General features: G+C 48.9%; 1 protein-coding gene across 1 annotated transcript; it reads right to left on the minus strand.

Moving 5' to 3' along the window:
• Positions 1-3754: 3754 nt before the first annotated feature.
• On the minus strand, positions 3755-6149 carry CHAC1 (ChaC glutathione specific gamma-glutamylcyclotransferase 1). The gene is made up of 3 exons (XM_066277044.1): positions 5739-6149; positions 5298-5333; positions 3755-4880 (listed from the first exon to the last, which is right to left on the minus strand). The coding sequence occupies exons 1-3, from the start codon at positions 5955-5957 to the stop codon at positions 4479-4481; spliced, it is 657 nt and encodes a 218-aa protein (XP_066133141.1). The 5' UTR covers positions 5958-6149; the 3' UTR covers positions 3755-4478.
• Positions 6150-15963: the final 9814 nt, after the last annotated feature.

A 15963-nucleotide genomic window follows, 5' to 3' on the forward strand; every position in this document is an offset into this window, starting at 1 on the left:
GAAGGGAGAGAAATGAAAAGCATCAGTTCTTCATTGTGGCACCTTAGTTGTACATTGACTGTTTTCTCATATGTGCCTTGACTGGGGTGAGAGGAGCAGACTACAGCAGAGCAAGTGACCCCTTGCTCAAGCCAGTGACCTTGGGTTTCAAGCCAGCAACCCTGTGCTCAAGCTGCTGAGCCTGCGCTCAAGCCTACGATCTCGGGGTTTCGAACCTGGGTCCTCTGCATCCCAGTCCGATGCTCTATCCACTGCACCACTGCCTGATCAGGTAACCTCCGAGTTTTGAACCTGGGTCCTCTGCCTCCCAGTCTGATGCTCTATCCATTGTGCAACCGCCTCATCAGGCTCTTTCTAGTTTAATAAATATATTTTTAACTTCTCAATTTCTAATTCACTACATGTTATCAATAGCTCTATCCCACATAAACAAAAGCTCTTGGGGTCCTCAATAATTTTTAATTTGTAAAGGGGTCCTGAGACCCATACACCTTCCCCATGCCCTCCATAACCCCTCTGCTTCTCTCCTGTTAGCAGTCAAATTTCTTGAGAGCTGTCCACGTTCCCCACCCCCTCCACTGATTCCTCAGCTCTGTCTTTGGCTTCAAGCACCACCTCAACATGTATGTCTCCAAATCTCTTAACTCCAGCCCAGATTTCTCTCCCGAGTCCCTATCTATATTCAGCTGCCTCCTACAAGTCCACCTGGATGACACTGCCCCACACTGGCACCCCCAACTCAAGCACTCTACCACCCTGCCCATTCTGACTCTGAACCTTAGCTTGCTCTTCTCTCCCCTCTCCCTCACTCTCATCACCAGCCACACCAAGCCCTGCTGACCTCATCCCTAAACCTGCTCTCAAATCCACCCTCCTGTCCATGCCCACTGCCAAACCCAGCTCAGGCCACCTTTACCTCTTCCTGGCCTCCTTTTGGCCTTCCTCCTTCAACTGACAGAGCAGCCAGTGTTGCTTCTAGAGCAGTCTCTTCCCTGCCCAGAACCCACGAAGGCCCTGTCGACCTAGGAGGAATGCCCCCTCCACAGCACCAGGCTGGCCAGCAGGATACAGGAGGTAGTCCTGCCACGTGCCCAGCCCATGGACCCTCTGCCATGTCACTCTGTCCCAGCTGGTCTGACCTTGCTTCCCCTCTCTAGCACAAGCTATTCACTGCCTCTGTTCACTGAAAATCCATTCTCAGGCTTGGGACTCGGAACAATCATTCCCACCATGTCCAGGCAAGGAGCCCTTTCTAAGCTAAGTGCCCTATTCTCTTCCCATCACAGCACATTTTCTGAATAGTCACCATTCAGTTTCCAGACATTGAGTCCCTTAAGGAGGATGATTCCCCACTCTTTTTTAGAGAGAGAGAGAGTGAGAAGGACAGACAGGAAGGAGAGAGATGAGAAGAATCAACTTTTTGCTGTGGCACTTTAGTTGTTCATTGATTGTTTCCTCATGTGCCTTTACCAGGGGGCTCCTGCTGAGCCAGTGACCTCTTGCTCAAGCCAGTGACCCCTTGCTCAGACTAGCAACCTTGGGCTTCAAGCCAGCGACCTTGGACTTCAAGCCAGTGACCATGGGGTCATGTTTATGATCCCACGCTCAAGCCAGCGACCCCACACTCAAGCCGATGACCTTGAGGTTTCGAACCTGGGTCCTCAGCATCCCAGGTCAACGCTCTATCCACTGCACCACTACATGGTCAGGCACAAGGAGGATTTTTTGACTGCTGTATCCCCAGTGCCTAGATCAGGGCCTGGCCTATAGCAGCTTAGGAAATACAGTGGTCTCTTGTCAATTGCGGGGGTTAGGTTCCAGAACCCCCAACGATAAGCGAAAATCTGTGAAGTAGCGACCTTATACTTATTATTTATATATATTTTAAGGCTTTATAAACCCCCGCACCCTTATAAACCTTTCCCACACTCTTATCAATACTTCCTATGCTCTTAAACACATTCTATATTCTAGAAAATGCTTATTTAACCACAAAAATAATTAATATATAAAAATACCTATAGCCTGACCAGGCAGTGGTGCAGTGAATAGAGTGACGGACTGGGATGTGGAGGACCCAGGTTTGAGACCCCGAGGTCACCAGCTTGAGCGCAGGCTCATCTGGTTTGAGCAAAATTCACCAGCTTGGACCCAAGGTCGCTGGCTCGAGCAAGGGGTTACTCGGTCTGCTAAAGGCCTGCAGACAAGGCACATATGAGAAAGCAATCAATGAACAACTAAGGCGTCACAACAAAAAACTAATGATTGACGCCTGACCTGTGGTGGTGCAGTGGATAAAGCGTCGACCTAGAAATGCTGAGGTCACCGGTTCAAAACCCTGGGCTTACCTGGTCAAGGCACATATGGGAGTTGATGCTTCCAGCTCCTCCCCCCTTCTCTCTATCTCTCTCTTTCCTCTCTAAAAATTAATAAATTAAAAATAAACAAACAAACAAATAAATAAATAAAAACTGATGATTGATGCTTCTCGTCTCTCTCCCTTCCTGTCTGTCTGTCCCTATCTATCCCTCTCTCTGACTCTCTGTCTCTGGGAAAAAAACAAACAAAAACCTAGATACCGGAAAATCCCGCAACATAGCAAAAAATCTGTGGTACAAAATTAGATAAATACAATTTTAAAATTAACGATACAGTGAGACCACAAAAAGTGAACTGCAATATGGCGAGGGACAACTGCACCGCCCTGAGTTCCCAGAAGAACCTGAGTAGATGCCACGTGTAGTAGTAGCCAAGACATGAGGCTGTCAACACATGGGCACACTCCCCAGGCACAACACCACCCAACATGGTTGGAGCTAACCCTGCTGGGGACACTCAGACCAATCCAGGACACAGCCACAAGAGCAGCAGCAACACACAGCACACATCTTAGTGCAAACTAATGCTCAGAGGGCTACTTTTCTGGAGGTCACTGGGCAAGTGAGGAAAGGGGCTGGGTTGGAGCGAAGCTCTTCTGCTATTAAAGCCTATTGTCTGGGTCCCACACCCACTCTTGGAGGTCCAGGAGCAGAGGCTGAGCCCAGTGAGGGGCCATTCCCAGTGTGGAGCTCAGGGTCTGGCCGAGATCCTAGAACCAAGGATTTGCACCTGGGGTTCAGGGTGGGAAGGAGTAGCCAAGGGCAGGCACTGGTGAACAAGCAGTTTCCCAGAGGGCATCCCAGCAACTCATTCCATTGAGAAAGTCCTGGCAGGTCAGGGTAAAAGCAAGGCACAATCCATACCCCAGAGGAAGAAAGTGAGCACCCAGACCTCAGCAGTCAAAGGGCCACTAGGTCCTTCAGGCCACAGGTCTTCACTGTCAGCATCATCCAGAACTTGTCAAGATCCAACCCTAACCCACATGCTCCTCTAGCAGGACACCTGAGATTGAGCTTCACCATCAAAAAGAGGCAGACACTGGCCCAGGAGAAAGACCTGGTCTGAGCTCCAAATCTGCCCGGTTCCTTGGGGAAGGAGACAAAGGCACCAGGTCAGTGGTAAAAATACTTCTCACAGAGCTGCCAAGTACAGCTGCACAGGCTGAAATCTGCATGACTCGGTGGTATTCTTCATGCACGAAAACATGAACAGTGCCCATGGGAGTGGTGTAACTGGCAGTCCTGCCTGCTCCCTGGGAGAGAGATGAGACAAAGAGGGTGCCCTTCCTCTTTTATGAGATTTCTAGGGCTTTAGCACCTCACTTGCCCCCAATGCTCCCATCTGAAAAAAGAACCACATTCTAGCACAGCACAGATAAAAAGAGATCAGTTTATGGGTAATAGTATAGACAGACTGGGATGGTGCCAGGACCTACAGCGATGGGTTCTCCAGGAATAGATAAACAGATAGGATTGGCACAGACATACAGGACAGGGAAACAAGCCAAATGGATCAGAGGCCCTGGCCCAGCCTCAGCAGCTGTGCCTGGGCTCAGATCTAGCTTTTCCCTGGGGACCTGGGGGATGAGCAGGGCTGACAGGGGCCTTAGTTCCTGTAGGGCCCCCTCTCCTCAATCCCTCCTATCTCTCGGCAGTAGGCTGAGACCTTTCAAAGGTGGTATTTCTGGGACTACAGAATGGTTACACTGGGGTTAAGGGGTTAGAGGGTCAAGGCTCTTGGAGGCTCCCTCGGGAGGTGGAGGCCTGGGTGATGTGGGGTTAGCAGCAGCACTGAAGGGAATCTGGTCAGGCACCAGGCACCTGGGGTGGGCACTGCTCAGCAGGGCCCATGTGTCCAGGGAAGCCCCCCACCCCGCCTACCACACTAACATGGTACAATAAATAGTTTCAAGTAGTAAGTCAGTGTCAGGCAGGACACAGCTAGAGACTGATGGACAGGCAGAGGCTTAAGGAGAGGAGCCACCACTGCCCACTGAGTCTTCTTAGTGAGCTCCAGTTGTATCGAGTCTGTCTGTACGCACAGGAGTGGAGATTTGGCCACCATATTCATGCAAGCACTCGCTGCAGGGGCTCAACCCCTCAGACCAGTGCCAAAGCCTGCTCGGTGGGGCAGAAGCAGGGCAGCATTGTGCCCACAGCATCCACAATGGCTGCCAGGTGCTCGTCCTGTGCTTGGGGCCCACAGAGCTGCATGAAGTCCGCCAGGCGTAGCAAGTACTCGAGGTTGTGGCCGGAGGAGCCATGGCAGGCCAGGATCTGCGTAGCAATGGCCTTCTCAGGTGCAGGGCCCAAGTAGCCAGGGTTCTGTGGGGTGGCCACATAAGCCAGTGCCTTGAGTGGTTGGTCAGGGGTATCTTGAGGGTAGAAGGTGACCTCCTTGGTATCATAGCCACCGAGCACTGCTTCCCGCACGTTTAGGTACTTGAGAGCCTCGCTCACCTGTTCATCTCGCACCTGGTATGCCACGCCCCAAGTGCAGCCCTAGGAGGAAACATGGGTACAGGGGTCAGTCACGAAGTCACCACAGCTCTTTGCTGGTCCCACCCCAGGACTCTGCTATCTAAGAAAGATGAGAGGAGAGCTGATGAGCCATCTAATTAAAAGCAATACATCAAGCCCTCCTCCCTTTCTTAACAAGGTAACAAGGTGGTCTAGCCCCAGGGTGAAGAGGATTACTATTCACAGTGTGGTCTAAGTAGCATCACTTGTAAACATGTCAGGAATGTGTTTCGGGCTTTAATAAGATTCTCAGGAAATTCTTGTGAGAAGCACCAAACTAGACCACCCTTTCCTTCTGCCAGAGGGACATCTAATCTGCAGCCAAGGACCCACAAACTCTGTCTGTTGGCACCCCTCCAAGCTCAGCCCCAGGGCCTCTCTCTTCACTCAGGCACTTACCTCATGATCTTCAAGAAGGGTCACCACACGGCCAGGCTAGGAAAGGAAGAAAGATTTTGAGAAAGACAAGTTAGCAATCAGCTGTGCCATCAGAGCCAGAGATTTAGCAACCCTGCTAGCACAGGCCTCAGAGATCCCCACTCATCCAGGAGAGAGAGGTGGGAGTGATGCATGGATGCAGGAGAAATAGACACATGGCAGTAGCCCGGATTGATAATCAGAAATATTCATCAACACGGTTAACCATAGGACCAGACTCCAGCCATCACACAATGATCTGCTGGGCACACATATTTAAGTAACAAACCCTGGGCACTGGTTTACCTATTTCCCCCATCAGCAAGGAGTCTGCCCAGAAAACCCTGGACAGCCCACTATCCCGCCTCTTCTATCCCCCAACCCAACCCATCCGTATTCCCTGGGGCACGGTCGTATGCTCACCATCTTGTCGCTGCCCCGATGGAAGGTGTCTCCCTGCCAGAACCGGCGGCTGTAGCCGCGTACGAAGCCCACACGGCTATCGCTATAGGCGAAGTCGGGCCTCCACACTAGAGAGCCGTACCCGAAAATCCACAGCGCTTGAGGGTCGCCGTCGTCCCGGGGGTGCTGCGCGGGCGGCGAGGCAGGCGAGGTGTTTTGAGTTGCAGACTCCTGCTTCATGGTGCCGGGCACAGGGACCGGCCCGGGCGGCCTTCCGGGCAGCTGTCCGGCGCAGGTATCGAGGGACTGACGGACACGCACACCTGCCTGGCACCACTTAGTCGCTCCAGCTGCGCAGCCCCTGACAAGGCCCTTTTAAAACCCTCGGGCTGGCAGGCACCGCCCACCTCGTCCAGCTGCTGCGGTGATTGGGGCGGGGCAAATCCCCTCTAAACCAATTACGTTTGGATTTTGGTATCCGCTTAACCGCTCCGCCCTGTGAGTGGGTAATTGAGCGGCCTGCTCCCAGCCCACCGCGCCCGCTGATTGGTTCGGCTGCACCTCTGTAGCAAACCTGTCAGGAGTGATGCAACCGCGGGGGAGGTTTCCCCAGCTCTGGCATGCAGCAAGGGCGTCTCGGATTGCGTCAGGCAGTGGGCACAGACATGGGCATTGGCCGTATGCCCCGCAGCCTCTTCATGGCCTGGGCCTTTCAAGAACCTGAGCGGGCGGGTCCCAGGCGGGTATCTCCCCGGCAGTCCTGCCGGTGAACCTCACCTGGTGTTGCACTGCCACCCCAGGCAGCATGGACTCGCCAGGGCCAGTCCAGGACAGGGCCAGAAGGAGCGCTCGGGGCGCTGTAAATCCCCGTCTCTGGGGCTCCGCCTAGGAGCACGCATTCTGGAGAAGCTGTTGGAGGCCCCCTCCGCATTCCACACAGGTGTTTCACGCCGTAAGCCCGCGTGAGCAAAGGAAGAAACTGAGTCACGGGGCTAACAAGGGGTTCTACAGAGGCTGAGTCAGGCCGGGAGTCCGAACCTTGAGGGCCTCACGTGAGGGCTACACCTTGAGCCAGGAGTGGGACCCCCTGAGCTCACGTAGGCTGGGGAAGAGCCAATCATAGCTCTGCCTTGTTGACCGGACCTGAGGAGAGAGACCATAACGACAGGAAAGCCAGGCCAGTTCTGCCCTGAGATAGCAGGTTTAGTTCTGCCTGGAAGTGAGACTTTTGCAGCAATGTTGGATTAATCCTTAACAAGGAGATTCCTGGAGTCACTAACAAGAAGAGCTGAAATTAGCATATATGACCTTCTCCCTTGGCTACTGACCTCCCAACTGACTGAGAGGATCCTCAGGCCACTTGGGGTTGACCCTCTAAGCATCTGCAAGGGGCTGTCCCCTTGGGGACACCTTTGGCTGGAAAAGAGCAACAGAGACAGCAGAAGGCCTATCCTTCAAAGGGGAGTGCTGAGAGGTTTGAGGTGAGCTCTCTGGCAGGGGAAATGAACAATGTTGCTTCTCATTCTATTCTAATTAGATATTTAAACTAACTTTTTTTTTTTTTACAGAGACAGAGTCAGAGAGAGGGATAGATAGGGACAGACAGCAAAGGAGAGAGATGAGAAGCATCAATCATTAGTTTTTTGTTGCGACACCTTAGTTGTTCATTGATTGCTTTCTTTTTTTTCTTTTTTTAATTTATGTTTGTTTGTTTGTTTTCTGAAGTTGGAAACAGGGAGGCAGTCAGACAGACTCCCGCATGCGCCCAACTGGGGTCCACCCGGCATGCCCACCAGGGGGCAATGCTCTGCCCATCTGGTGCGTTGCTCTGTTGCAACCAGAACCATTCTAGCGCCTGAGGCAGAGGCTACAGAGCCATCCTCAGCTCCGGGGCCAACTTTATTCCAATGGAGCCTTGGCTGCAGGAGGGGAAGAGAGAGACAGAGAGGAAGGAGAGGGGGAGGGGTGGAGAAGCAGATGGGCACTTTTCCTGTGTGCCCTGGCTGGGAATCAAACCCGGGACTCCTGCACACCAGGCCGACGCTCTACCACTGAGCCAATTGGCCAGGGCCGATTGCTTTCTCATATGTGTCTTGACCGGGGCTACAGCAGATCGAGTAACCTCTTGCTCAAGCCAGCGACCTTGGGTCCAAGTTGGTGAGCTTTTGCTCAAACCAGATGAGCCCGCGCTCAAGCTGGAGACCTCGGGGTCTTGAACCTGGGTTCTTTGCATCCTAGCCCGACGCTCTATCCCAGGGGTCCCCAAACTTTTATACAGGGGGCCAGTTCACTGTCCCTCAGACCATTGGAGGGCCAGACTATAAAAAAACTATGAACAAATCCCTGTGCACAGTGCATATATCTTATTTTAAAGTAAAAAAACAAAACGGGAACAAATACAATATTTAAAAGAAAGAACAAGTAAATTTAAATCAACAAATTGACTTGTTTCAATGGGAACTATGGGCCTGCTTTTGGCTAATGAGATGGTCAATGTGCTCCTCTCACTGACCACCAATGAAAGAGGTTCCCCTTCTGGAAGTGCAGCAGGGTCCAGATAATTGGCCTCACGGGCTGTAGTTTGAGGACTCCTGCTCTATCCACTGCACCAATGCCTGGTCAGGCTAAACTAAATTTATCTGCACATTTAAAGTACTGGTAATCATTCCAAAAGTGTCTAAGATATTGATATATTCTCCAGTAGGAATGTTGTACTATGGTGTGTGCAGTATGGAGCTAGTTCTTTTTTTTTATTTGTATGTGCCCTGACCAGGGATCGAACCTGCAGCTTTGGTACATCAGGAGGATGCTCCAACCAACTAAGCCACCTGGCTAGGGCTGAAGCTAGTTCTTTAAAAACAAAGCAAGTCAGCCCTGGCTGGTTGGCTCAGTGGTAGAGCGTCGGCCTGGCGTGCAGGAGTCCTGGGTTCGATTCCCAGCCAGGGCACACAGGAGAAGCACCCATCTGCTTCTCCACCCCTCCCCCTCTCCTTCCTCTCTGTCTCTCTCTTCCCCTCCCGCAGCCAAGGCTCTGTTGGAGCAAAGTTGGCCCCGGGTGCTGAGGATGGCTCTGTGGCCTCTGCCTCAGGCACTAGAGTGGCTCTGGATGCAACGGAGCAGCAGCCCAGATGGGCGGAGCATTGCTCCCTGGTGGGCATGCCAGGTGGACCCCAGTCGGGTGCATGCGGGAGTCTGTCTCCCCATTTCCAACTTCAGAAAAATACAAAAAAAAAATACAAAAACAAACAAACAAAAAAACCAAAGCAAGTCATATATTAATGTTTGTAAATAATAATAATATGCAAGAATATACCTAAATTGTCAGCAGAACTTGTCAGCAGAGGAGAACTTTCAATATAAAATGCAAACATTTATGGAAAAGTTTGGGCTTTAAAAATTTTTTTAACCTTTTTTTAAATTTTATTTATTCATTTTTAGAGAAGAGAGAGAGAGGAAGAGAGAGAAGCAGAGAGAGAGAAGGGGGGGAGGAGCTGGAAGCATCAACTCCCATATGTGCCTTGACCAGGCAAGCCCAGGGTTTCGAACCGGCAACCTCAGCATTTCCAGGTCGATGCTTTATCCACTGCACCACCACAGGTCAGGCTGGGCTTTTAAAATTTTTTATATTGAATTTATTGAGGTGACATTGGTTAATAAAATGAAACAGGGTTCAGGTGCACAATTCTACAACCCTTCATCTCTATACTGTAGTGTGTTGACCACCTTAAGTCAAGTTTCCATCACCAACTATCCCCCCTATCCTCCTCAACCTCTCCCTACCCCCTTTTCCTCCTGCAGTTTTTTACAAAAAGCATGAATTAGTTTTTCAACTGGAAAAAAATGCAAACAAAATTTTTTTTTCGAGTCATTTCTTTCTCTTTCCCTCCATTTCCCATATTCACTCTCTCCCCTTCTCTCTTCTCCATCCTGTCCCCTTTAGTCTATATGACACCTCCCTTGCTGCTGGCTTCTTAGGGAGAATACCCCCCTCCACCTACCACCTTTGGGTAGTGGGGTGGCAGGCAGGAAACTAGTACCAGCACATTACTGAATTGGCACAAACAACCCTTTGAAAAAACAGCTTGGTGATACAAATCAAGAATCATAAAATGTCCCTGCCCTTTGACCCAATACTTCCACTCCAGGAAATTGTTTTTAAAAATGGGGAAAGCCATAAGCCTGAAGATTTTTCAATGCATTGTTATTTATTATAGCAAAAACAAAAGAAGAAAACCACTTAAATATCCAGAAATAACTCAATGTTTAAGTAAATTATGGTCAATCCGCATGGTAGAGAAATATGCAAACACACACAGGCACACACACATACAAAAAACCCACAAATATCCAACAATAGGTGATTAGTTACATAAATTTTATATAAACAAAATTAAATCTATGCAGTCATTAGAAAATTATCTTTGATATATAAGTGAAAAAGCAAGTTATAAAATAACCTAATATAACTTTAAATTTAAAAAGTCTGTATGTCTTTCTTTTTTCTTTATTGACTTTAGAGAGAGAGAAAGGGGGGGAGAGAGAGAGAGAGACAGGAACATTGATCTGCTCCTGTTTGTGCCCTGACCAGGAAGGTGCCACACCGGCACCTCTATGTGCCAAATCGCAACTTCTGCACTTCAGGAGGATGCTCCAACTAACCAAGCTAGCTGGCCAGGGCTGTTTGTATTTCTTTGCTTAGAAAAATAATCTGGAAGGACACATAAACATGGTAGTGGTTAAATCTAAGTAGTAGGATTATATGAGATTTGTACTTCCTTTTTTATACCTCTTCAGATTAGGATTTTTTTTTTCATTGATTTTGAGGGGAAGGTTGGGGAAGGGGGGAGAGAAGTAACAATTTGTTGTTCCACTTATTTATGCACCCAGTGATTGCTCCTCATAGGTGCCCTGACCGGGGCTCGAACCAGTGACCTCGGTTTCAAGCTGGCACCCTTGGGATTGAGCCAGTGACCCCGAAATCCATCCAGCGACCCTGGGGTGAAGTCTGTGATCTCATGCTCCAGGACAACACTCTATCCACAGCACTGGCTAGAGCTGTCTGGGATTTTTTTTAAAAGAAAACAAAAACCACTTCTATTTAGAAACAAAAGAGTTAAAATTATTTTTTTTCATTTAAAAAATTTTAATTGATATTTGAGAGAATGAAAGGAGGGAGAGAGACAGGAACATAGAGCTGTTCCTGTATGTGCCCTAATTGGAGATCAAACTGGCAACTCTGTGCTTCGGGACGAAGCTCCAGCTAACTGAGTTATTTAGCCAGGGCAACAGTTAAAATAAAACTCCATTATGAAAACAACATACTAATAATGTCTATGATTGCATAGTAAGGCAAAAATGCAAAGTGTGATATCACTTGTGCTACGATTAAAACTCTTAAAACAGCCTGACCAGGCAGTGGCGCAGTGGATAGAGTGTTGGACTGGGATGTGGAGGACCCAGGTTCAAGACCCTGAGGTCGCTAGCTTGAGCGCAGGCTCATCTGGTTTGAGCAAGGCTCACCAGCTTGAGCCCAAGGTTGCTGGCTTGAACAAGGAGTCACTCAGTCTGCTGCAGCCCCCCAATCAAGGCACATATGAGAAATCAATGAATAAGGAGCCACAACAAAGAATTGATGTTTCTCATCTCTCTCCCTTCCTGTCTGTCCCTACCTGTTCCTCTCTCTGACTCTGTCTCTGCCACACAAAAACAAAACAAAACAAAAAAAAACCTCTTAAGACAGCAAAAACAGGATGATTAGGAAAAATGGAGGGACACCATATACTAATGATGAACATGTTGGAGTATTGGGATTATGGGTGATTCTTTTCTCTATTTTCCAAGGTGTATGAAGTGTACTTTTTAATAATAAAATGTTTCCTTTAAAGAAGAGTAATTAACGGTTTTCTGGTAGCTAAGGGGCAGATAGCATAGCAGAACCACCTGGGGAACATATGCAAGATACCCATTCTGAGAACTCCTCCCACTAAGACCGAAACCCCGGGTTTTAGTAACTCTCGGTGAGCTCCTACTCAGGCAGAGTTAGGCACCGCCTCCTCTGTGCTTCTACAGCCCCGTACCTCACTTCTGTTTATATTTTTGTTCCCACCACCTCAGACTTACAACAGAAACAGTCATTTATCTCAAGTTTACCACAAGCTAGGCAGTTTTGTTAAATGCTTTTACATTTATTCTGATTACAAACTGCACTACTTTGTGAGAAAAATATAATTTCACATCTGGGAAAGCTGGAACACAGAAAAGTTAGGTGATCCACTCACAGTGACACACAACTGGTGAAGCCTGGGACTGAAGACAGACAATCCAACCCCAGACAGCCTTGCAATGAGCATTTGACATTCTGCGTCTAGTGAACCTGAGAGCTCCTTGAGAGCAGAGGCCCAGGTGAAGGAACACAGTGCTGGCTTATGGAAGGTTCTCCTTGGTAGAAGGGAAGCTCTTACTTTAAAAAACCCAGGGCAAGGCCCTGGTTGGTTGGCTCAGTGGTAGAGCATCAGCCTGGCGTGCAGAAGTCCTGGGTTCGATTCCCAGCCAGGGCACATAGGAGAAGTGCCCATCTGCTTCTCCACCCCTCCCCCTCTTCTTCCTCTCTGTCTCTCTCTTCCCCTCCCGCAGCCAAGGCTCCATTGGAGCAAAGGTGGCCCGGGCACTGGGGATGGCTCCTTGGCCTCTGCCTCAGGCGCTAGAGTGGCTCTGGTCGCGACAGAGCGACACCCTGGAGGGGCAGAGCATCACCCCCTGGTGGGCAGAGCGTCGCCCCCTGCTGGGCATGCCAGGTGGATCCCGGTCGGGCGCATGCAGGAGTCTGTCTGACTGTCTCTCCCCGTTTCCAGCTTCAGAAAAATACAAAAATAAAATAAAATAAAATAAAATAAAAAACCTAGGGCAGACCCTGGCTGGTTGGCTCAGTGGTAGAGCATCGGCCTGGCGTGTAGGAATCCTAGGTTTGATTCCCGGCCAGGGCACACAGGAGAAGTGCCCATCTGCTTCTCCACCCCTCCCCCTCTCCTTCCTCTCTGTCTCTCTCTTCCCCTCCTGCAACCAAGGCTCCATTGGAGCAAAAGTTGGCCCGGGTGCTGAGGATGGCTCTGTGGCCTCTACCTCAGGCACTAGAATGGCTCTGGTTGCAACAGAGCGATGCCCCAGATGGGCAGAGCATCGCCCCCTGGTGGGCGTGCCGGGTGGATCCCGGTCAGGCGCATGTGGGAGTCTGTCTGACTACCTCCCCGTTTCCAACTTCAGGAAAAAAAAAATTTTTTTTTAATAATAATAATAAAAAAACGCCAGGGCAGCCTGACCAGGCGGTGGTATAGTGGATAGAGCGTCGGAGTGGGATGCAGAAGACCCAGGTTCAAGACCCCGAGGTCACCAGCTTGAGCGCGGGCTCATCTGGCTTGAGCAAAGCTCACCAGCTTGGACCCAAGGTCGCTGGCTTGAGCAACCTTGCTCAAGAGGTTACTCGATCTGCTGAAGGCCCATGGTCAAGGCACATATGATAACAAACAAACAAACAAAAAAACCCAGGGCACCTGGGGTTTCAGAAGAGGAGGAATCCTGTAAGACACAGATTCAACCATGACCCTCCCAAAATAAGAATCCCCGCAAAAGTTGGCCTGGGAGTCTTGGCCGCCTTCCCAGGAATATGTCTTGTTCCCATTCCTTGCTTATCCTTACTATTAGGAAAACAACTGTTGATAGGCTTGCTTGTTTGTGCTTTGCCTGATTAGTGTGTGAGCATGTGGCAGCACCACGTGTGTATAGTCTATGTAAGGCTACAGGTGCTTGCCCTCAGGGCAGATTGCGGATCACTTGCCCGCCACTGTGAGGAGCCATGTTGCTGTTCGTTTGCCTGACAAGCAGTTCTCCCTGCCCTGTATCATCTTCTGCCGAGACTCTGTTAAACGAGAATGGCCCAACGCTTTCTGGCTCTGCAGTTTCTCTACCATCTGCCCGAATCTGATGTGAACCTGCCTGGCCTCAACTACCAGCATTACACTTAGCAACAACATCTGTCTCTTTCCCTCCCAGTGGGACACTCCCAGGCAGTAAACTACCCACTCAGCTGGTTCCTCTCTAATATCTGCAGTAACCATTCCATCTTTTCACATAAAATTCTCTCAGGGAAGGGCTGCGGATGACATGCCCACAGAGGTACCAACTCGTAAAAGGTGATGAGAGAGCCATCATCTCCGCCTTGAAGACTTGCACATGATTTGCATGTGATCACACATGGTGACTTCCTCTTTTGGACATTTCCCAAATTAATCTTTCCTTATTGTTCCCATTCAGGCAGTCACTTCTCATTTCCTTATGACCTGTTCCTTCTCACTTCTCATTCCAGTCACTGCAATTAATTCCTAGTGTTATCTGAAACAATGGAACAATGTGTTTTAGAAGCTAAGAAATCATGCTAAGGTATTAGGCTAAATGATGAAGTTGCTTTATAAAGCTGCTGATTCCAGAAGGATGAAAATCCCTCCCAGACATGGGCTCTAAGTTCAGCTTGCCCAGATTTGAGCATTACTCCATCACTGACCATCTGAATGACCCAGGCACACTCTTCCTGGTCCTTGGTTTTCTCAACTGTGAAATGGGAAATAATAGTATCTACCTTATAGCTGCTGATGAGGATTGTGTAAGGTTTGGGTTCAGGGCAACTTTAAAACCAAAGACCCCTTTAAAACTAAAATTCTCCTCACCCAATATCTTACCCTGGCTCAAAGCAGCACATTTTCCACCCCCACTGTGAGGTTGTAGTTAATTGGCTTGCTATTGTGGTAAGGTGCCAGAGAACTGTAAAACTTATTATTGGCGGCACCATTTTTTTTTATTTTTTATTTTTTTTATTTATTGATTTTAGAGAGGAGAAGGAGAGACAGAGGGAGAGAGAGAAGGGGGGAGGAGCTGGAAGCATCAATTCCCATATGTGCCTTGACCAGGCAAGCCCAGGGTTTCGAACCGGCGACCTCAGCATTTCCAGGTCAACGTTTTATCCACTGCACCACCACAGGTCAGGTCTGGCGGCACCATTTTAAAGAGGAAAAGTCAGGCTTTCTGTCCTGTCCTTTCTTTGGAAAATGGAGGAAAAGGGATATAGAAATCTCCTGATTTACAAGGACAACTGGGTCATTTAATTTTAGTTCTCTGAAAGGATTAAGGTTATCTGAAGAACTTCCTTTCCCTTTCAATAAAAGACAAAGTTTACATACCACCCTACACTGATTTTAGCTCTCCCTCCCTTCCTAGAATCCTGAGATTAATGTGTACCTCTAGGCAAAGGCAGAGAGATAGACACTAAAAGGTTTATGATTGTATTTTGATATGTAAAATGACATCACCATTGTGTTACCTTGAAAATTTTAAGGTTTTTTTTTTAATTCCTTAGACCTGTGATGGCGAACCTTTTTATAAAAATCACCCACTTTTGCAGTGCTGGTCAACCTGGTCGCTCCTGCCCACTAGTGGGCATTCTAGCTTTCACGGTGCGCCAATTGTGGCATTGTTTGGTTGCTCCGCTGTCGCTGTCGGACTGGGATGCGAAATACCCAGGTTCGAGGACCCCAAGGTCACCAGCTTGAGCACAGGCTCATCTGGTTTGAGCAAAAGCTCACCAGCTTGGACTCAATTCAAGGTCACTGGTTCAAGCAAGGAGTTACTCGGTCTGCTGAAGGCCCACAGTCAGGGCACATATGAGAAAGCAATCAATGAACAACTAAGGTGTTGCAACGAAAAACTGCTGATTGATGCTTCTCATCTCTCTCTGTTCCTGTCTGTCTGTCCCTATCTATCCCTCTCTCTGACTCTCTCTCTGTCTCTGTAAAAAAAAAAAAAAGGTTCACCATCATGGCCCTAGACAAATGTTATAATCTTATTAATGATTGTGTCATGCTGTCATGCTCCCCCCAACCTGTATATAACCGGCTTCTGAGATGTATTTGGGGCTGCACAATTTAGGTCAGATATGCCTCATGTCAGTCATATGCGACTGGCATATTAATAAATCTTCTCCTTTTAATAAAACTCCTTCAAAATTCATCTGGACTTGGTGTCTCTACATAAACCCACAGAAGTGAGGTACAGTACTTTACAACATTTGCTGTACGGTACTTTACAACACTCTTCTCTTGCTTAATGGCTTCCTGGCCTTCACTTTGAAATATAGCAAAAAGTTTACCTTTGCGCCTGACCAGGTGGTGGCGCAGTGGATAGAGCGTCAGACTGGGATGAG

Source organism: Saccopteryx bilineata, chromosome 4, assembly GCF_036850765.1.
Source record: "Saccopteryx bilineata isolate mSacBil1 chromosome 4, mSacBil1_pri_phased_curated, whole genome shotgun sequence".
NCBI classification, from domain to species: domain Eukaryota; kingdom Metazoa; phylum Chordata; class Mammalia; order Chiroptera; family Emballonuridae; genus Saccopteryx; species Saccopteryx bilineata.

Bases quoted from the DNA above. Each gene is read 5' to 3' on its own strand.
- CHAC1 (XM_066277044.1), bottom strand. From the start codon at position 5,957: ATGAAGCAGGAGTCTGCAACTCAAAACACCTCGCCTGCCTCGCCGCCC. The intron at 5,334-5,738 runs GTGAGCATACGA...TTCCTTTCCTAG, and splicing joins ATCGGGGCAGCGACAAGATG to CCTGGCCGTGTGGTGACCCT. The intron at 4,881-5,297 runs GTAAGTGCCTGA...GTTTCCTCCTAG, and splicing joins CCCTTCTTGAAGATCATGAG to GGCTGCACTTGGGGCGTGGC.